Genomic DNA, 20,871 nt, shown 5'->3' with positions numbered 1-20,871 from the left:
GAAACAAAAAAAAAAAATTATCAGAAATTTTTCCTGTTATTATTATCGTTGTTGAATGGAATCTTCTTTTTTCACCAGAATCGTGTACAAATGAACAAAAAAAACAACAACAAAACAAAACAAAAGAATAAACAACTTGTTGTCAGCAACAAAAAAAAAAATGGTATATTGAGTATAGAATAACACACAAGTGAGAGAATGAGCAAGGTAATTTTTTTTTTAAAGGTCAAAATTGTAGATGTTGGTTAGTTTGGTTGGTTGGTTGGTTGTTTGATTGATAATATGTGGCAGGAGCGTTCTCATATTTATTTGCAAAAAAAAAGATTATTTTGTCATTTCAGCATCAATGGAACCATCAACAAAAGAACTTCGATCAAACATATGATCAAATAATATTATTTCTATTTTTTCGTTTGTTTTTGTTTGAAATATTCCAAAAAAAAAAAACAAATTTTAAAGTTCAATTCACCAACAAAAAAACAACAATTAAATCGATTGATTCACAATTCTGTTTTTTTTTTTGTTTTTGTTTCACATCTGAATCAAAAATCAAAAGGACAAATCCAAAGGATAATTGTTGATGATAATCACTAACAATAACAAACACACATAGACACATTCAAATGTTGATTATTGTTATCATTTTTTTCGTTTTTGGTTCCTTTTCAAACACATTTGAATCATGTGTAATCATTTCTTTTTTTTGATGTTATAGACCGTTGTTGATACACAGTTGGTTGAAAAGAAAAAATTCAATTTATAACATTCAATTTTTTCATTACAATTTTCAATGGCAATGTTGTTGTTGTTGTTATGGTTATGGTTATGTTTATGGATGCTACTGATGATGATGATTGTTTTTTTCTTTATCGTTCTTCAAATATAGATGTAATTAATTCATATGACGTGTTATTTAATGATGATGATGATGATAAACAGATACGGTTTTCTTTAGTTTAACAACAAAAAAAAATGTACATTCATAATCGGTACTTTGGGTGGTAAGGATTGGAAAAAAATTGATCTCTTTTTTTTCGCATTGATAATCGAATGAAAAATTTAGTTTTTAGTTTCTATGTTACTTTTATGTTACAAATCATCACATTTTTTTACATAAATGTAAAATTTTCATTTTTATCGATTTCATTCGAAATGTTTACCTTTTCTTTTTGGTCAAGGGTAAGGACATTGTTGAAGGGTCAAGGTTCGATTCTGGAAAAACAATTTTTTTTAGTAAATTTTTGAAAAATTTAAAAATGAATTTACCGAGGGAAAACAAATAAAACCATCCAATGATGAGTTTGTTACGCGACTGTTTGTTTTTATCAATGAAATTTCATTTTATTCTGTCGATTTTAAAATCATGATTTTTTTATTCTCCACTTTTTATATATAAAGGTAGGAATACTGGAAGGCTGAAAATAGATTTCCGAAATCAAAATAAAATGAAATTTTTCACAATTTAATTACTGATCACGGTTTTTATGAGAAATGATATCAACAATTCTTTCCTTCTATCAAAAAAATCAAAATACCGTTGTTGCCGGAAACTTAAAATAATCAATTGTAACGAAACGGCGTAGAAAAAAATTTCATATTTTTTTATTCATAAATCAATGAACTTGAATGAATAAAATTTTAAAATGATTGAAAAAACAAAGAGAAAAAATTGTCTGAATCAATTTTGGATGAATCATAAAAAAATATCCTTTTTTTTAATATTCTTTTTCAACATGTGTATATTTAGAAAAAAAAGATCCATGGAAACATTTTGGGTAGAAATAGACGTTTTATTATAAAAAAAAAAATTGTTTATTTTTATTCGATAAGAGTTACAGATGTTTTTTTTTTTTGTAATTAGATTTTAAAAGTTAAATAAATTCTTAATCAGCATTTTTTTCAACAAAAAAAAAAAAAGAATTTAAAGTTTAAAAAACATAAAGAGGTTAAGGTAAATAAATCTTTTAAAGTTTTGTTTCAATTTATTCAGATTAACAAACGTTAAGAATTGAATATTTGAAATTCAAGGCGTTGACATTTGTCATTGAAAATTCGTCGTACTTTTATACACCAAACAACACATACAAAAAATTTTATCATTATTTTCATTGTTGTTTTGTTTTGTTTTTTTTTCTTCTGCCAGAAATTTCTAAATCAATTTCAAACAGAATGGATCAACAAATATTGGAAACATTTTTAAAACAATCAACAACCAAACCAATTTATAAACAATATTTACCATTTATGAAATTAGCTCGTGATAGTTTTGCACAGAATCCAATATTAACATATTGGACATTATGTTATGTTGTTGAAGCTGCATTAAAAAATCAAACAAAACCAACGGATGATTTTCGTAAATTTTTATTGGAAATTATGTCCTGTTTGGAAAAAGAAAAAAAATCACGTATTGGTGATAATTTATTCTGGAATGAAAAAGATGCACAAAAATTTATTGAAGAATATGGTAATAAATTGGTTGAAAAGGCTGAAGAAAATGAAGAATTAATGGAAAGATATGATCTTGCTTATAAACTATATCTAACGGCATCAAATATTTTTCAAATGTATACCGTATTTGTTCGTGATGATGAAGAGAATATCAAACGAATTAAATTCTGTAAATGGCGTGCTGTTGAATGTTTTAAAAAGAAAAAAGAACAGGATGAAAATCCACAGCCTAAATTTTCGGATAATGTTGATGATGATGCCGGTAATGGATCAAATGCTGGTGGAACTTCGAATGATGATCATCATGAATCATCATCAACATCATCATGTCCATATCCATCTGGTTCGGATCGTCCTTATCCACCTGCTAGTTCATCATCTACATTGCCTTATCCATCTTCAAACATTGGATTTTCCGGTTTAAATGATGGTAATAATAATAATGCTAAATCTAATGTAGAAACTGCAGATTTATTGAATCTTAATGAACCAACTTCATCATCATCTGCACAATTTCCTACACCGGCACCACGAGCAGCAACAGCAGCAGCATCTAAACCAAAAGATGATCGTCAAATACAATTGGAAAAAGAATTATCATCATTAACATTATCGGAATCGGATTCAAAACGTGCTGAATTATTATGTGAAAGTGCATTATATGCAATACGTGCTAATGATTTATTGACTGCTGTTGATACATTAAAACAAACAATTGAATTACTTTATAAACGTGCAAAAAAATAATGATTATAATTCTCATTATTAATATATTCTACGTATGATTCTGGTAAGATTATTTCCGTTTGGATTTTTGTTTGTTTTTTTTTGAAATTGACGTTGGTGAATAATCCAAATTTTATATCTTTTTTCTTTCTATATTTGGAAATAGGTCATCATCATCATCATCTTTATTTTCGAAACAAACATCGTAATTAACCTGTCTCACAAGCAACCAAAAACAACAAAACAAGAAAAACATGAAAAAAAAGAAATCTAATTTAGAATTTTTAAAGATATATACGAATGGTGGTCAGAAAGAAAGAAAAAAATAACTTTCTATTCTTGATGAGATATATTTTTCACACTACTTTCATCATCATCATCTTGGCCTTAATTGTTTTGTTTTGTTGGATTTTATTTTTCAGTCAAAACACAGCATCAAAAATCCTTAAAAATGATGATGATAATAACCAAACAAAAAAAAAGTTGATAATTTCATTAATAACTAATTTTCACTGAAAAAAAAACTAAAAACCTGTGTTGAACCTTTTTTTCTAAACTGAAAATTCTATTATCCATTATTATTATGCACTTAAATGCAATGACATATGATGTGATTACATAATATTAGTAATCAATCATATTTGATTTATGATTTTTTTTTAAAAAACTTTAATCAATATATAATTAATTTTATTTTGTTTTTTTCATTAACCAAGCGAAACATTAACCAAAACAAAAAAAAAAACTGAATGAATTGGTGGTGAGAAAAGTCAATTAAGAAAAGAAAAAAAAATTTTTGGCGGTTAAGCAATAATTTTTCAATTATAAAAAGAGTTATAATCAATTGAAAAACAACAACAATTTTTATTTTAAAAAAGTTATTGTTTTTCTTACGGAAATAACCAGCAATTAGACATAACAATAATTGCACCTGTGAATCGATATTGATTAATCATTTTGGATAATTTTTTTTTTTTTTGAATCAAAATGAAACGCACCATTGAATTTTGGATTTTTTTTATCGTTTTTGGTTTCAAATAGAAAGAGAATAAAATCAATTAAGTTTTTTTTCGAAAAAAAAACAAAAATTTTAAAATTTCAAGTTTCACTACCAAAACAAAAACAAAAACAAGATAATTATTGATATTGATAGATAATGATGATAATCATATGGAAAAAAACAAGTTTAACTGGTCGTTTTTTACTTTTAAAAATGATATAAGCCTTTTTTGATATTGAAAGATTTTTTTCTTATTAAATTCTTATTACAGATTTACAGGTTGTCTTTTTATATTCATTTCATTTCATTTCGTTTTGGGTTTTGGAAATCAATAAAATCAAATTTTTTGGAAATTGGTTAGTTAATCATGAAAGAAATGGATACAGAAAAATCCTGTTTGGCCTGATTTTTTGCACTGGAAAATCATGATAATTTTTCTGTTTGTTAGCAACCATGACCAGTTCCTTATTTTTTATCCAAGGTAAAAACAAAAACAAAAAATTAACTGGTTATTTTTGGCAATTTTCTCTCACACTTTTCAAGTTCTCTTCATCCAACAAAAACATTCAACATCTTTTTTTTTATCTTGTCCGCATCTTGTGTAATTTTTTGTTGTTTTTTTTGGCCTGAAATTTTTCTCTCTTTTTTTTTCTTTCTCTTTTTTTTTCGTTCATCACCACTGTGTGTGTATCGTTTCAAATTGGCAATATTTGATTTGGGTTACCAAGAAAAACAAAAAAACAAAAATTTTATTTCAACAGTTTTTCAATAATCATTTTTTTTACTTACAAACATTCATTTACAATCAAATCTTTCGTAATGAATGATTTAACAACAAATGGTAAAAAACCCGATCTTATTCCCGAAGATGAAGGATCGGTAGAATTGAATGGATTTCCAATTCATTGGCAAAAATTTGGTAATGGACCGATGATTGTATTGCTTATTCCGGGTGCTTTAGGTATGTTTTTTTATCTTATTTTTTTTCAAAAATTCGTCCATCACTAACTCCTTCCTCTCCCCTCTCCCCCTCACCAAAAAAACAAACAACAGGAACGGCAAAATCCGATTTCTATAAACAATTAACCGGAAAAACAGCATTCGATTTTAATCGTTATACATTTATTGCTGTTGAATTACCTGGTTGGGGTAAATCACGTCCACCAAAACGACCATATGGCATTGATGTTTATGATACGGATGTAAAATGTTGTATGCAATTAATGGATCATTTAAATTATCATAGCTATTCAGTGCTTGGTTGGTCGGATGGTGCAAAAGTTGCTATATTATTGGCAATATTACAGCCATCAAAAATTCAATCAGTTGCTGCAAGTGGTATCTATGTTTATGGTGATAGTAAAAATATATTACCATTTTTGAAAACACAAAAAATCGAAACTTGGGATAAAACAATGCGTCAACATTATGAAGATGTTTATGGACCAGAATTATTACAACAATTATGGGATAATCATTGTAATTGGTGTCGTGATATACATGCAACAATTATGGCCGTACATGCTGCAAAACCTGAATTAAAAGATTTAAAATTTGCTATACATAATGATCTTATGAATGGTCTTGGTCGTATACGTTGTCCAGTATTGATTATACATGGTGATAAAGATCCATTAATTCCAATGGATCAACCATTATATTGTCAAGAACGTATTGCTAATTGTACATTGAGACGTTTTCCAAATGCATCACATAATGTACATCAAACACATACCGAAGAATTTCGTCAATTAATTGATCAATTCTTTGAAGATTCAGGTGATTTCTATTGAAGAAAGTAGAAAAAAATATACTCTAAATAATTCTTAACTTGAATTAAAACAAAAAAAAAAAAATTCATCCTGATTAGCTGAGATGAACAAAAATAAAAATTGAATAGAGTGAGAGAGAAAAAAAAACTCAAAGTTTCAATATAAACACAGAACCAAAAACAAAAACTTTTTATATTTTATTGATGATTATAATTCAAAAAAAAAAATTAAAATTAAAAATGAAAAAAAAGTAAAAATTCTTATCGTTTTAAAACGATAAGAATTTTTATTCATTTTATCCATCTTTTTTAACCAAATTCAAACATGTTCGATATTGATGACAAAACTGATTACATAATGTATTCGAAACGAAACATTTACATTTTTTTGTTTGACAACCAGTTTTACAAGTACAAAAAACAGAAGATATTGTTGTTGTTGTTGTTGTTGTTGTTTTTGGAATTGTTTGTTGACGATCATCATCATTCTCATTTGCACTTTTATCATCATCGTCTGAATCATTGTCACTTTCTTTATAGCTATCGTAGCTGCTAGTGCTTCTAGCCGATGAACTATCCGATAATATTGCTGAATCGTTAAGTGTTGTTGCTGTTGTTTTGTTTGATTTCGATTGATTTAAATATTTTTGACAAAATTTTTCCAATTTTTCTTCCACTAAATCTTCTGGTTTAAAATTTTCTGGTAATGTAAATTCTAAACCAAAATTCGGTTCATATCCAAAAAAATGTTCGAATGGTGTCATAGAACCATCAATATCATCAACAGTAGTGTTCATTAGGAATTGTAATTCCGGTATAACTTTCGACCAGGAATCGGTTTTTTGATTTTTGCATAAAGAGATCAATAATTTTTTGATTTCATTTTCTGATTCAATATTTGTTATTGGTTCTTTTTTACCAGTAATTATTTTTAGATCATCATTGAATTCTTTCAATTTTTCTTTAACATTTTCTACAAATTCTTGTCGACCATCATAGTAGGCTAGAATTTGTGGTGCACCAAAACAACCGAAAATTTTCCAAAGTTTTCGAGCAATCTGTTCAGCTGTATTCATTTTTAATGGTTTAAAAATTGAAAATTTTGTACGAATATCTTGATATTGTAAAATATATCGATAATCATTATCGATTTTGATCGAATTCATATCGATAATTCTAATCATCCATTTGGAAAATTGTTTTGTATTCATTTCCTTTTTTTGAAAATGAAAATATTATCATTAAAACAAAAAAAAGAATTAATCAACCAGTTACCAACCTTGAGTTGTTTTTTTGTATTACAAAAATCACAAGTTCGATTATACAATGTTATCGATTCCATTGTTATATTTAAATATTTCGTACGAAGATGATCAAATATTTTTCTCACACCAGCATGATTCAATTCATGATGAGCTTTATCCAATATAGGAAATAATTCTGCTGAATGAACAAAAATTCTTGTACGATCTTGGCTATCATGTTTAATCAAACGTTTCGTACCATCCAAACGTATAATATCATAAGTATTCAATAGGCGATTCTCATGTAAAGTTCGTAATTTCATTGGTTTTTTATTCGCTACAATATAATCACGAATCAAATCATCATGATGTTCTTTAGTGAACAAATTACTTTTAGTTTTTTGTTCCAATAGAATTTTTAATTCTTGATCAAAATGATCACGATGAATTTGTTTGGCGGAATTATTTGTCATGTTTTTTTTCTTTTGAAACAAATAATTTTACACGAACAATAATTTCAACCAAAAACGGAAAACGGAAAAAAACAAAAAAAAAAATTGCTAAAAAACTTTGGATTCGAAACTATTTCCACTCAAACAATCATTATTATGTTTGAATAGAAAAAGCATCAAAAAAAAAAATCAAATTTTTTTTCAATAAATAATTTATAAGTTTTTTTTTCGTTGATTTTATTGTAAAATGCACAAACATTGATGTTTACAAATGATTACAAATAGTTTTTTTTGGTTATTATTATTTATTATTATTTTGAATCAATCATTGTTTCTAAAATTGTGCTTTTGTTTTGTTTTTAGTTTGATTTGATTTGATTTTGATTTTGGTGTTGGTGTGTCTGTCTTTTGGATATTGTGATATTATTGTTATTATTAATGTTATTAATATTATAATTTATGATTTTCCTGCTTCTTCTGGAAACGGACCTGCCATAACATTTTTGATGAACGCTATAAAGTAAGGAAAAATGAAAAATTATCAATTAACAATCGGGAGAGAGAGAAAAAAATCAACATACTTTCATATTTAATGAATCCTTCATCATCACAACCACCAGCACATGTTTTAATAATTTCTTCTACTTCCGAATCATCCAATTTTTCACCCAATGACAATAAAACATGAGCCAATTCAGCTTCCATCATTGTACCATTTTCAGCTTTATCATAAACTTTTAAACCTTCAACCAAATCTTCGTATGCACCACAATCTTTATCTTTTTTTACCTGGCTATAAATTGGTAAAAATTCTTCAAATGTCATGTATTTTTGACCTTAAAAAATGATTTTAAAGCATCATTATCATTATAATAAACAAATTTATAATTGAAAATTACCTTTTTTCTTTTCCCAGCCATTTTTTGCAACTATTTCCTGTGTTGGTCGAAGATCTAATGATCTCAACAGGTCACCCAAATGATGATAATCAACTTTTCCTTGTCCTTCGAAATCATAGATATCAAAATGAAGACGAGCCTCTAATGATCGAAACAATTTGAAAAAAATTAATGTTAATATTTTTTTTTAGCTAAAAATAGTAATTAGCAATGCAATCCTAGGCGAAATTCTTGGCATTTGATTTGAACAGAATTGTTTATTGAAAAAAAACTTACTTTCAACTTCTGGTGGTCTTAAATCAGCCTGGTATGGAGAAAAAAAGACAAATTTAGTTAAAGTAAAAAAAAAATCAATTCAATCAAATTGAATTTACCATTTTTTCTTTTGATTTTGTTTAGATGATGATAATTCGAATAAAAACAACAAAAACACTTGAATAAGAAAGTAAAGATATCGATATGAAAATCACAGAAATCAAAGTTTTTCAACGAAAAAAAAATTTACCTGGAAATGAATGGAAAACAAACAACAAGCAAAAAATTCTTCGATCAAAAAAACACCTCACGAATATCACTAAACACCCAAGCACAAATCAAACAAACATTAACGATAGGCAGACAAACAGACACTGTGGCAGTGTTAAATGTTGATCAAGAATTTTCGTCAAATGTTTGCAACAACGAAAAAAAAATAATAAAATTTTAGGAAAAATTCTTTTGAAAAGAAAAAAAAGGCCTTCATCAATGAAAAAAAGCAACAACAGTTATCATTACTTGGCGTGGCACATAATGAATATTTGGCGCTATGAAATGTTTAAACAGGAAAAAAAATAAAGTGTAGGCGTTCGGTTATATATTCATTGCCTTGATTTTTTTTTCTTCGAAATTCTTCATTAATGTTCGATGATGATTCTAATAATAGAAAAAATTCTTTCGGATTTCAAAGAAAAAACAGAATATGCCAAAAAGAAGAATGCTTCTACCACCACCACCACCACTGTTTGCTTGCTTGATGATGTTCAAAATTGACCTAAAATAGTCTGATTAAACACATCATGATCATTGTTTGCAGCAAAAAAAAAACATTCAAAGAATTAAAATGAAGAAAAAGAATTTCTTTGATGAAATACATCCACACAGAGAAGTTTTGTTTGCCTGAATGATAAGTTTTTTTTTGTTTCTTTTCTATTGTTGAATTAACCATATGGCAGTAAAAAACACATCGGATTTCTGTTTGTAATTTTTTTATTTTAATCAGCTAAATTAATATTAAATCGACTGAACAATAGTGACATTTTTTTCCCCCAGTTTTTTCTCCGTTTTCAAGAAGAAGAAGAAAAAAAATTCACACATTTCATTCATGAGAAGAGAGAGAGAGATATGCAGAAAAATTCATTTTATAAATCTAGATTGGCTTTTATTCAAAAATTTTCCATAAAGTTAATATAAACACACACACAAACACCGAAGAAAATCTGGTGTTTTAGAAATGATGATGATGATGATGTGTTGCTCTTGATATTCACCTATAGCCCAGATTCAATTCTTCTTCAAAATGTTTGTGAATATTCGAGATTCGAGAAATTATCCTCCTACGATGATGATCTGGCATCTCCACACCCAATGTGAAAAAGAAAAAATTCTTTATTTAGACTGGTAACAGTGTTGTTGATGAAAATGACAAAAGAAATTTTTTTTCTGTTGTTGAACGTAGCCGTAATTGGATAATCTTTTCTTCTTTTCTTTTAGAAGATTTGTAGTTTTGCCCAGGACAAGGTTAATGAAATTTAGATTTTTAGATGTTTATCTTGATTCGGAACAAAAGAGTTATTTTATTTCAAATATTTAAAGGACAAAAAGGAATTCTACTTAATCTAATCGTAATTTTAATGAACGCATATTTTGTCTAAAATGATATGGTAATGGTGAACGTATAAAAATATTTTGACCATTTTTACCTAATTCAGGTATCATTATAAATGATGAATGTAAATGCATAGGTATTGTACGTGATTTTGATTGTCGAATTTTTAATGCCATCAATATATCGGATGGTAAACGTTGTGGTGATAAACTATCTAGATTTGAATATTTATGATCACCAAGTATAGGACAACGTAAACCAAAACCAAGATGTACACGAATTTGATGTCTAACACCAGTTTCTGGTGTAACCTAATTCATTTTTTTTTGGAAAATAAAATGAGAAAAAAATTCAAAGAAACCAAACCAAATCACTATTAATTACCTCGATTAATGCTGCATTTCCATTATCAGATTTAATTTTATAATGTGTAATAGCTTTACGTGCTGTACGCCAATTACGTTGTAATCGGATATCTTGTACTGGTTCTGGACATAATATCATTCGTTCACGTTTTTTACCACCACTTGGTGTTGATAATTTAATATAACCTAATTCAATAGGAATATCGATAATTCCTTCCGATTTATCGGGTTTATTTTTTGTTATACAAAGATATTTTTTTACTATTTTTTGTTCCTTAAATAATCGATTCAATTGTTGAGCTTTTTCCTGTGTTTTAGCTAACAATAAAACACCGGTTGTATCACGATCTAAACGATGTACAGTATATAATTTTGTACATTCAAAACGTTCAGCTAATTTAGGTAGAAAATAATTAAGATTTACACTTTGATGATATTTAGAATTCATTCGACTTAAAGTTGTATTAGTTGAACCAAATGCACCATGTATAGCAATACCATATGGTTTATTTAATGCAACAATATCTTCATCGTTGAATAAAATTTGTGCCCATAACATTTTCAATATTTCATCATTAGTTAATCGTGAAAAATCTGGTACCTGATTGCTTAATATTCGATAACCTTTTGTATCAAGTTTTTCTTTTGGAATTAATCGATACATTTCATCAAATTCTTTTACCAATTTTGGTTCTCGTTTACCGGTACGAATTTGTTTTAGATATTCATAACCAGAAATTATGTTCGGTTTCATGATGATACCTTCTTCTTTGTTGGTTGGTTCAAATTTTACTGCCATAATTTTTTCCGAATCCGATGGTTCTGGTTTTTCTTTTTTTGTATTCGATAATTCACGTTTTGTTCGTTCATATGTAATCCAATCATCTTGTTGTTCATTGTTTTGATCAATTTCTTCGGAATCTTTTCCTAATTCAGATGATAATTGTTTTGCAAAACGGAATTGAATTCGATCATCATTTTTTGTTGATTTTCGTATCGTTCTGTCATCCTTTTCAACTGAAACAAAATCTATTTTCATATTTTGACTAGGATTTTTTATTGGTTCTGGTTTAAATTCAACATTATTCGAACCAATATGTTTGATAACATCGTCCATAGTTTTGAATATTAAATCATTAGTTTTTTCAAATTCACCGTGAAATTGTGGATTGTTTTCCGAATCAAAACGAACATTTAAAAGGCCAAATTTTTTTCTTACATCTATCACATGTTTTTGTTTAGGTTGTAATAATGGTTTATATTTTTTTATAATTTGTTCACGATATTTTGAATGATCATCACGAACATAATCACCATGTAATGTGGAATAATCTTCTGGAAGATTTATACCAAGATAATTGTAATCAGATTCTTCATCAAGTATTTTTTCATTTTCATCATCATGTTCATTCGATTGATCAACGTTGGTTGAACGAATCAATGCTGATCGGACAGATCGAAGTAATTGTTTTGGTTGGCTAATGATCTGTCTTGATCGTATGAATTCCTGAAATATTATCGAATTATTTAAATTAAACATCGAGAATTTTAAAAAATAAATTTTTTTTTTATTTATCTAAACAAAAATAAAAATTCAAAGCATGTCACAGCAAAATTTATCCAGATAGCCTATTCAGGTGAAAATAGCGTTTAGCGTGTATTCGAATTTTTATTTTTTCAAAAATTTTACATTCATGTTGTATTGATGAAATCTTCAATTTCTTTCATTTTTTCTTGATCATGACCAAAATGTTTTAATACACGTGTTTTATATAGATGATCTAATATTTCGGATAAAGATAAATGTTGATGATCAGGAATACGAACACGTATTTCACGCCATTTACGTAAAAGAATATTGAAATAAATACTGGAAAATTTTTCCTTTATATAATCCCAATCGATCATATTAAAATCATCAAAATTTAAATGTTTCAATAATGCAATGAATTTAGCAATATCCAATTTTTCATTCCAATCATCAATTGGTGGATGTGTAATCATTTGACAAAATGTTGATTTGCTAAAAAATTTTTGTCGACATTGAACATCGGAACGATGAAGTTTTTTTGACACATGACTCCATGGAATACCATCATACGATTGAAGTGCTAATTTTTTCATTAAACGACTAACAATTTTTTTCAATTTTTTCACCTCTTTTTCACTCCATTCACCATGATTAAGTTTCACACCATTCGATTTGATTGTATGACGAAGAATTTCTCTAGCACATTTAGGATTATAACCATATTCTTCACAAAAAGTTGTAAAATGATCACCATATTTTCGATATAGTTTCAATATGATTTGACGATCTTCATCGGTAAAATCTTTGGCCTTTTTCAAATTTGATAAAAGAAAACGTGCACGACAATATATTTGAAATATTGTACGATTAGGTAGATTTTTGGCCAATCTTAACCATAATTGTGTTTCATTAGCAAATTTTCGATACAATTTTTTAATCTTTTGTGAATCATTATTTGAACGTTCATATTGAAAATGTCCAAGCAATAGAGATTTATTTGGCACATTATAATCGTCTAAATATCGTTGCCAATTTTTGCTAAGAATTTTATTTTCCGAACTAGTAAATCGACCATTTTGAACAGATAAATTATGTTGTCGTAATAATTCTTTATCATTATCATTAATTCTTCTTAGTTTTGGAATTAAATGATGTAATTCTGCATCCGAAATCAATGTAGGATCAATTGCTACATCATTTTTAAGTGATGGCAGATCATCGGATTTCGAAAATAGATCATCATCACTATCATCATCAATCTTATCATCATTATCACATTGTTCAATTGAATCATCAATTTCATTATCTTCAATTTGTTTTTGTTTTTTGCGTTTACCCATCTTTTTTCGAATTCGTGTCACATGAAAACAAAAATGAAAATCAAAACAAATCACATGGAATATTCATAAAGAATGTGATCAAAAAAATTTAAATTTTTAAAATTTTCTCTGTAAAATTTTTTATTTATTGCATCAAATCTGTATAATTTAAGGAAATAGAATATTTACTTTAAAAGAAGAAAAAAATATTTGTGTGTGTGTGTCAACAATCTTAACTAGAATTTTTTTTCTTATACATCACATAATATTCGTGGATTTTGTTTTTTGTTTTTGTTTTTCTTGTTGGATGTATGGTCCAATAGATTAATGAACTGTAACTTTTTTTTGCAAATGTATCTTTGTAATTGGTAATTTTAAATCGATCAAAATGTAAACAACAACAACAAAAAAAAAAAGAAGATAGAAATACAATTTGATCGATATAAAAAATAAAGAACTGGAAGTTATAATTTTTGGAAAAGATTGATCGACAAAAGTGAGATGAAGAGAATAAAATCGACAATAAATAAATAAATAAATAATAATTAAGATGTGTGCGCATCCAAAAAAAAATGATGATGTTGTTAAATTTTAAATAAATCTAACAAGAAAATAATAATGTCATCCATTATTCAGAATGATGATAATCGTGAATGATGTTTAAAAGATAATTCAAGAATAAAAAGTTATTGCACATTGATTATTTAATCACCATTCGATTCGACTGGTGGTGATGATATTTTTGGATCGATCAATAGAATGGTTTTTTCAATGGTTTCGATATCAACATTGTACCATTTCCATTTGGCATACCACCACCACCATACATTAATGCCATATTTCCTGATGGTGGTATAGTTGGAATATGTCCAAATGGTGGTGGAATCTATAGATTGGGAAATTTGAATGATAATCAAAAATTTTTTAACAATAAATACATACCGGAATAGTTTGTCGAGCCATTTCAATTTCGAATGCACGAGAAGGATGATATTGTATTCGTGGATCAATATAATATGAATCTGTTGTTCCGGCTGTTGTGTTTGTTGTTGTTGGTATCATCATTGCGGCAGCTGCTGCAGCAGCAGCAGCAGCAGCTGAATTTGTCATTGGTGGAAATTGTATTGGCGCAATCATTGGTCCATATGCTGTTGGTATTAATGCCGTTTGATATAGGCCGTATGGTTGTGTTGCAGTTGCTGCTGCTGGAATGTAATGATTTGGACCAATAGCACCATACATTTGATGATGAGGACCAATTGTTGATGGCTGAGTTGCCATTAATGGTGTCATCATTTGTGGTGGTTGCGTTGGTGGAGGAGGATGATGATGACCAGATGCGCCAATGCTACCATTCTGATGATAAAATGGTGCAAATGTTGGCATTGCACCAGTAGCAGAGGTCATCGGTATTGGTCCATAAGGTGATGTTGGTGGATACAATGATGAATATGGTGGTGGTGGAACATCAGCCGACATTGTTGTTGAATAAGATTGATCTTTGATTGAATTCACTAATCAATGATAATTGAAAGCCAGAAAAAAAATTAAGAAATTCAAAAATGAAAAAAAATTTCCGACTTTTGTTTCACCTTTATCGGAAGTCATCCTATTCCATTACAAACAGCCATTTAACGCCAAAATAAAAAACTTACTGAAATTTTTTTTTCTCTTAAACAATTTTGCGATAAATATCTTCGATAATAAATTCAATAATATTCGAAAATAAATTATTTTGTTGGTCGCATCGATTTATGATGAGGTTGTTGTTGATGAAGATGATGATGATGATTTTATAACAAAACCTCCAATTGAACTTGACTTCCAAAAAAGAAAAAGAAAAGAAACATAAAGCTAATCGATGAAGCGCATAGAGCAAACAAGATGCAAAAAGAAAATTATATTTGCATTGAAATGAAGAAGAAAAATTGACAGAAAAATAATGTTTCGAGTCGAATCAAATTTACTTTTCATGATGCGAATACAGTGCGAATATAAGTCAAGATCCATGATTTTGGATCATTATTTTTGTTTGCCTAAAAACAACTACGTATTAAGCAAAAGTGAAAAAAACGGATTTTTTTTTCTTTTTTGGTGAACCGGGAAGAATGTATTCGGGAAAAACATAACGAACGATGATTCAATTTTCGATGACTATATATATATAAATCTGGTCGATTTCTATATATTTTAATGTGGTATACCAGCTGATGATCGTACCAATTCCATCTAAATTGTTCCAATTTGTTCGTAATAAGCTTTTCTGATTCTGGAACAAAACAAGAAGGAAATTGAAAAACATTCAAAACGCGCATGAATTTTCGCTATGAATTTTTTTTGTGAGAAAATTTCAAACAAAAAATATCGATACAATCGATACTTGTTTTTTTTTATCCGAATATCGTTATACTGTTGTGTTTATTTGTGTGCGTCTAGCGTTTCGAAATGTTTGAAAGCTTTTATCGTCGCCGTCGTCGTCGTCATCGTAATTAATCGAGCTGTTTGTCTGTTTTGTATGTTTGCCAACACGTCATCTAACCTGATGATTATTTTTTTTGTTTCTTCATCAAAGTCCTTTCTCTTTTGGCTAAAAAAAAGATTAAAAAAAATTCATGTCCACACAAATCTTTAGACGGGGAAAAAATATCATCATCGATTAAATAATTCTTTTTTTTTAATTATTACAATCGTTTTTATTACTATTTACAAAACTGAAAATAAAAAATCTTGTCTTTCATGTGAGTTTTTTTTACTAATGTTTTGTTTATTTTCTTTAATAAAGTTTTTGTTTTGTTTTATGTAAATAGATTCAATTCTCATTGTTTAATTTATTCTGCATTTTTTTCCCAATCTCAAATCGGTAAATTGAATTATAATATTGTTGTAATTTTTATTGATATTTCTTTTTTTTGGCTGTGTAGAAAGTCTTTTTCGTCTTGATGGACTCGAATTCTCATCAATATCAACAACAACAACAACAACATCAACAACAATCGCATCATGCGTATCAAACTAATCATCAAATGTCTCAACAACCATCAAGACCACCAAGTGTTGATTCGGTAAATCTTGGTAGTATTTATAGTGGTTTTTATCCACAAGCATCAAGTGCTGGTCCTAGTTCATTAACAACAAACATTCCGCCAACAGTACAAAATTCATATCAATTTTCTGGACAATATCCACAATCATTACATCAAAATCAACAGCAACATCAAGGATATCAAAACTATCCGATTAATTCTAATAATGAACCTGCATCATGGTCATTACATGGGCAAACAAATTATCAACATTCAACCTCACAGCAACCGACAAGTTTACCACCAAATCTTAGCTATCATTATCAAATATCAGCATCTGCTGCTGCGGCTGCTGCATTTGGATTTAATTATCAACAACAACAACAGCACCCAAATCAAAATGTTGGAATGTTAGTTTCACCAACATCATCTAATCATCATAATATTAATGCTGGCCCATTAACATCAGCAGTTCAATGGCCGGTAACAAATCCAATACAATCGCAATCATCATTTATACCTGCAATGACAAATCAAATTTTATCACCATCACATCATCCACAGCAACACCAACCATTTACATCGATGGCTGCTGCTGCTGCGTCTGCTGGAATAACCAATCCGAATGAATATGTTAGCCAATATTATTCACAATATTATCGTGAATATTATCAAAGGCTTGTTGCATTTCATAAACATCAACAACAGATACAGAATCAGAAAAAGATTGCACCATTAAAATATAATCAATTTCATACGCCTTGTTCATTTTCGCAACATGATAATCAATTAATTGTTGTCGAAGCAAATTCAAATGTTGGTCTTTATGGATTACAGGAAGTTTTTATTGAACAATGTTATCCTAATCTATATCTACAATCATTACTTTATACAAATAATGATGATCCAAATTTAACATTATTACCATTCGAAGATTCACAATCATCATTAGATTGGATTCGTGTGAAACAATTGAATGATACAACAATGAATTATGAATTGAAATTAATATTAAAACTTATAACAATGTTGTTCAGACAAAATGGAACATTATCTGGATTAGATCTTTCGGGTAAGATTATTTGTTTTTCTGTTTTTTTTAATGGAATATTAATATTCATTGTGTTATCATATTTAGAATTATTATATGAGCTTGTACAACCAAACAATGGTGATGATTCGGAAAAATTATCACAATCAGGCGGTAGTGAAGTAGTGACCAAAGACTATTATCGTGATTTATTATCACATCTTCGACAATTATTGATGCGTGGTCAACGTCGTGTAGCGATTACATTTGCTCAGAATAATGGTCTTTTTGATCATGCAATGGCTCTTTCATATCTATTTTCATTTCTATCTTCATCATTGAATACAACAGCAAGCACAAATCTTGGCCAAGTTATTGATAATAATTTAATGATTTCAACAATTAAGAAATTTATTACCAGTACTTTGTCAACAGATGATCCACGTATGTTTTATTTTAATAATATTTATTCCTTTTTATATCATTTTTGTTATTTTTTTTTCTATCCAGTCTATGTATTCTATACTCATCTTTTACAAATTGCGTCAAATATTCTAAATTCGGTTACATTAGAAAATGGTGGTATGATTCCATCATCGGGTTCTGGAACAACAGCAAGTGCCAAGATTGATAGATTAGAATCATTTATCATATTATTGGCTAATGATATTAAATTCGATAAGGTTGAAATCGCTGATAAATCTTATCGTAATTTAATTGATCTAATGATTGCGTTATTAAAAGATGATTTTAATTATGTTCTACCTGATGAATTATTTAATAATGATCGATTTGATTGTTTACTTGTCAACGAATGTCTTGAATTTGCTCGTTTCCGTGGTGAACGATTAAATCCAAAACTAATGTTAAGAAAATTGGAATTTGCTTTTGAATTATTTGATTTTGGTTTTACACGAAATGCATTACGTTATTTGACGAAAATTGCCGATAAACTTAAAGATCCTAAATTTGAATGGAAAATGTTGATCGATAAAAAATCAAAATATTCAAAATGGCTACTACCAGATTCAATTATGAATAGTGAAGATGAACAATTAGATTCGAAATTATTGAAAAATATTTGGGCATATCAGTTCTCGAAAATTTTCACTCGAATGGATAAAGAATTGCAACTATTTGATTCGCCATTATTTGCTGTTGAACAAAAAGAAGTGCCGAAAAATGATGACAAAAATGATGATCAACAACATAATGATGATGATGTTGAAGCCGATGATGCTGATGTAACATGCGAAGAAGATGAAGATCGTACCGATGTTGTTGAAGATATTGAAGATGAAGAAATCGATGTCGAATTGGATACATCCGAATCATCTTTTTCAAAACCCGAGCCACACAATCAATCAATATCGACTTCGTTATCATCAAATCAACAAGATAATTACAAACAACATAATCAGCGTCAATCTCCACAACAAAATATTGATGATAGACGTCATTCAACAATGATGATGTCTACATTGTCTACTAATCATACACCGGTGCAGGATAAATCTTTAAATGTATCGTCGATTGAACCAGTAACAGTAAATCAAAACAATATGATTACTGATAATCAAAGTATGCAACAGAATAATATTAATCATCAAAATTCTGAATTAAATTATCATTTATCTTCATTAGATTCATTACCAATCAAACCGGCAAAATCCCTTCCGCCACAAGGATTCATGCAACAAGGAGCTAGACGTAGTTTACCGACGATAGCCAATCATACATTTCCACGTACATTGAATCCTATTATGGAAATACCACAAACGAACCATATGCCTTCAGCTACCGAATCTACAACAACTATTCATCAGCAAAAAAGTTTCGATTCATTGGATTCATCATCGCCACCATCATCACCAAATGATAATTTTAATATGAAACCGATGCAATCAGCGTTGCCTTCTTCGTTTCAAAACAATGAGGATTTGACTGGACAAAAATCAGATAATCATCATACAGAAAATACTGAAAATATTGGTTCTAATAATTCATATTCAAATTTTTTTCAACCACCACCAACATCATCGAATGATACAACAGCACCATTCGATTTTATTTCGACCAATGGACATGTTACATCGATACCAACATATGATCCATATTTTAACACTAATGAATCAACATTGAATGATCAAACTTCATCAAATGGTCTTGTTGATCATAAAAATAATGAATTTCTACAAAATGCTAATACGATACCGCCTTCTGTGAATAATAATGTAAATGAAACAATGAAAAAACCAGAGATAAATAGCAATAATAATAATAATAACAATAATGGTGGAGAATCGGCCAAAACATCTCCAAGTAAATCGAATAATGGTGGTTTGCTTGGTGCTATTTTAGGACGATTAAAACGTAAGCTGTTTATAAAATATTTATTTCAAAAATCTGATGAATTTTTTTTTCTTTTAATTAGCTAAAAACCAAATGATATTGCCGGATGATAAAGATCCGCAGATAATTTTTGACCCAGTTAGTAAAAGATGGATTGATAAATCGGCAAATGATCAAGGTGGTATGGGAACTGGTGGGCTACCTCCTCCTCCAAAAATTCCAATTCCTGGTGGTAATACAAGTGGTGGTCAAAGTGAACCAAATTCTGCAATAACATCGCCAACATCAATGAATAATTTTCCACATTCATCTACATTACCATCGTTACAGCAATCGAATACAAATAAAAATAGCAATGATATACCGCCAATGATGATGATGAATGGTGTTAATCCATTTGGAGCTGCATCATTACCGCCCGCATCGTCAACGACTGGATCAACAAATAATGCCTTTCGTACTGATTTACGTCGAAAACGATATGTGGATGTATTTAATCCTTCAAAATAGTCAATTATATTTTGGAGTTGTGAAAACAATCTTGGTCATTAATTTTAAATGTTTTTTTGTTTTGTTTCCAATTGTGATTATTTTTCAATTATTTTTTATGAAAAAAAAACAAATTTTTGTCGTTGATTAATTATGTTATTGATTATGATATTGGATGGAATTATAGTTTTTGTTTCTGGATCTTTTTTTTGTTGTTGTTTTTCTATTGATGATTTTATCGGGGTTTTTTGTTCGAAACAAAAATTCGAATAATAACAGAAAGCCAAAACTTAGTGGGTAATTTTTCTGGTGTATGCCAAACGGTTAACTTTTTATGGTTAAAAAAAAATTCAAA

The 20,871-nt window shown here is 28.5% G+C and overlaps 8 protein-coding genes across 9 annotated transcripts; 3 read left to right on the top strand and 5 right to left on the bottom strand.

Annotated features, from left to right (window-relative positions):
• Positions 1 to 1,801: 1,801 nt before the first annotated feature.
• Vta1 (vesicle trafficking 1) lies at positions 1,802 to 4,338 on the top strand. The gene is made up of 3 exons (XM_027349365.2): positions 1,802 to 1,951; positions 2,144 to 3,241; positions 3,344 to 4,338. The coding sequence occupies exon 2, from the start codon at positions 2,170 to 2,172 to the stop codon at positions 3,196 to 3,198; it is 1,029 nt and encodes a 342-aa protein (XP_027205166.1). The 5' UTR covers positions 1,802 to 1,951; positions 2,144 to 2,169; the 3' UTR covers positions 3,199 to 3,241; positions 3,344 to 4,338.
• A 630-nt stretch (positions 4,339 to 4,968) lies between these two features.
• Positions 4,969 to 7,739, bottom strand: LOC113798782 (KRAB-A domain-containing protein 2-like). The gene is made up of 2 exons (XM_027349364.2): positions 7,228 to 7,739; positions 4,969 to 7,162 (listed from the first exon to the last, which is right to left on the bottom strand). Exons 1-2 carry the CDS (start codon positions 7,663 to 7,665, stop codon positions 6,245 to 6,247), a joined length of 1,356 nt encoding a protein of 451 aa, XP_027205165.2. The 5' UTR covers positions 7,666 to 7,739; the 3' UTR covers positions 4,969 to 6,244.
• Positions 4,997 to 6,133, top strand: LOC113798784 (serine hydrolase BPHL-like). Its single transcript, XM_027349367.2, has 2 exons — positions 4,997 to 5,138; positions 5,231 to 6,133. Exons 1-2 carry the CDS (start codon positions 4,997 to 4,999, stop codon positions 5,968 to 5,970), a joined length of 882 nt encoding a protein of 293 aa, XP_027205168.2. The 3' UTR covers positions 5,971 to 6,133.
• Positions 7,740 to 7,856: 117 nt separating the features above from the next.
• On the bottom strand, positions 7,857 to 9,207 carry Mlc1 (Myosin light chain alkali). The gene is made up of 6 exons (XM_027349368.2): positions 9,049 to 9,207; positions 8,918 to 8,975; positions 8,820 to 8,847; positions 8,544 to 8,684; positions 8,226 to 8,480; positions 7,857 to 8,157 (listed from the first exon to the last, which is right to left on the bottom strand). The coding sequence occupies exons 2-6, from the start codon at positions 8,918 to 8,920 to the stop codon at positions 8,102 to 8,104; spliced, it is 483 nt and encodes a 160-aa protein (XP_027205169.2). The 5' UTR covers positions 8,921 to 8,975; positions 9,049 to 9,207; the 3' UTR covers positions 7,857 to 8,101.
• Positions 9,208 to 10,355: 1,148 nt separating this feature from the next.
• On the bottom strand, positions 10,356 to 12,401 carry LOC113798772 (uncharacterized). Its single transcript, XM_027349353.2, has 2 exons — positions 10,792 to 12,401; positions 10,356 to 10,718 (listed from the first exon to the last, which is right to left on the bottom strand). Exons 1-2 carry the CDS (start codon positions 12,310 to 12,312, stop codon positions 10,413 to 10,415), a joined length of 1,827 nt encoding a protein of 608 aa, XP_027205154.2. The 5' UTR covers positions 12,313 to 12,401; the 3' UTR covers positions 10,356 to 10,412.
• Positions 12,402 to 12,404: 3 nt separating this feature from the next.
• LOC113798773 (cyclin-D-binding Myb-like transcription factor 1) lies at positions 12,405 to 13,683 on the bottom strand. The gene has a single exon (XM_027349354.2). It carries the CDS (start codon positions 13,641 to 13,643, stop codon positions 12,465 to 12,467), a length of 1,179 nt encoding a protein of 392 aa, XP_027205155.1. The 5' UTR covers positions 13,644 to 13,683; the 3' UTR covers positions 12,405 to 12,464.
• Positions 13,684 to 13,745: 62 nt separating this feature from the next.
• Positions 13,746 to 15,440, bottom strand: LOC113798790 (uncharacterized). 2 transcript variants are annotated; one of them, XM_027349375.2, is made up of 3 exons: positions 15,278 to 15,440; positions 14,565 to 15,136; positions 13,746 to 14,508 (listed from the first exon to the last, which is right to left on the bottom strand). In XM_027349375.2, coding segments are annotated over exons 1-3 (708 nt in total). In that variant the 5' UTR covers positions 15,279 to 15,440; the 3' UTR covers positions 13,746 to 14,373. The 2 variants fall into 2 exon arrangements, with proteins under 2 accessions (XP_027205176.2, XP_027205175.2); XM_027349374.2 differs by having other exon boundaries at positions 15,215 to 15,439.
• Positions 15,441 to 16,109: 669 nt separating this feature from the next.
• LOC113798786 (uncharacterized) lies at positions 16,110 to 20,717 on the top strand. Its single transcript, XM_075824084.1, has 7 exons — positions 16,110 to 16,360; positions 16,430 to 16,482; positions 16,544 to 17,717; positions 17,784 to 18,119; positions 18,186 to 19,256; positions 19,320 to 20,048; positions 20,110 to 20,717. Exons 3-7 carry the CDS (start codon positions 16,562 to 16,564, stop codon positions 20,535 to 20,537), a joined length of 3,720 nt encoding a protein of 1,239 aa, XP_075680199.1. The 5' UTR covers positions 16,110 to 16,360; positions 16,430 to 16,482; positions 16,544 to 16,561; the 3' UTR covers positions 20,538 to 20,717.
• The last annotated feature ends 154 nt before the right edge of the window (positions 20,718 to 20,871 follow it).

Source organism: Dermatophagoides pteronyssinus, unplaced genomic scaffold, assembly GCF_027571235.1.
Source record: "Dermatophagoides pteronyssinus isolate colony J.1.1.1.1 unplaced genomic scaffold, Derpt_VIB-CSIC_2022.12 sq0047, whole genome shotgun sequence".
In the NCBI taxonomy this organism is placed as follows: domain Eukaryota; kingdom Metazoa; phylum Arthropoda; class Arachnida; order Sarcoptiformes; family Pyroglyphidae; genus Dermatophagoides; species Dermatophagoides pteronyssinus.
Note: the sequence above shows the minus strand (reverse complement) of the source record. Positions and strands in the feature narration are given on the sequence as shown.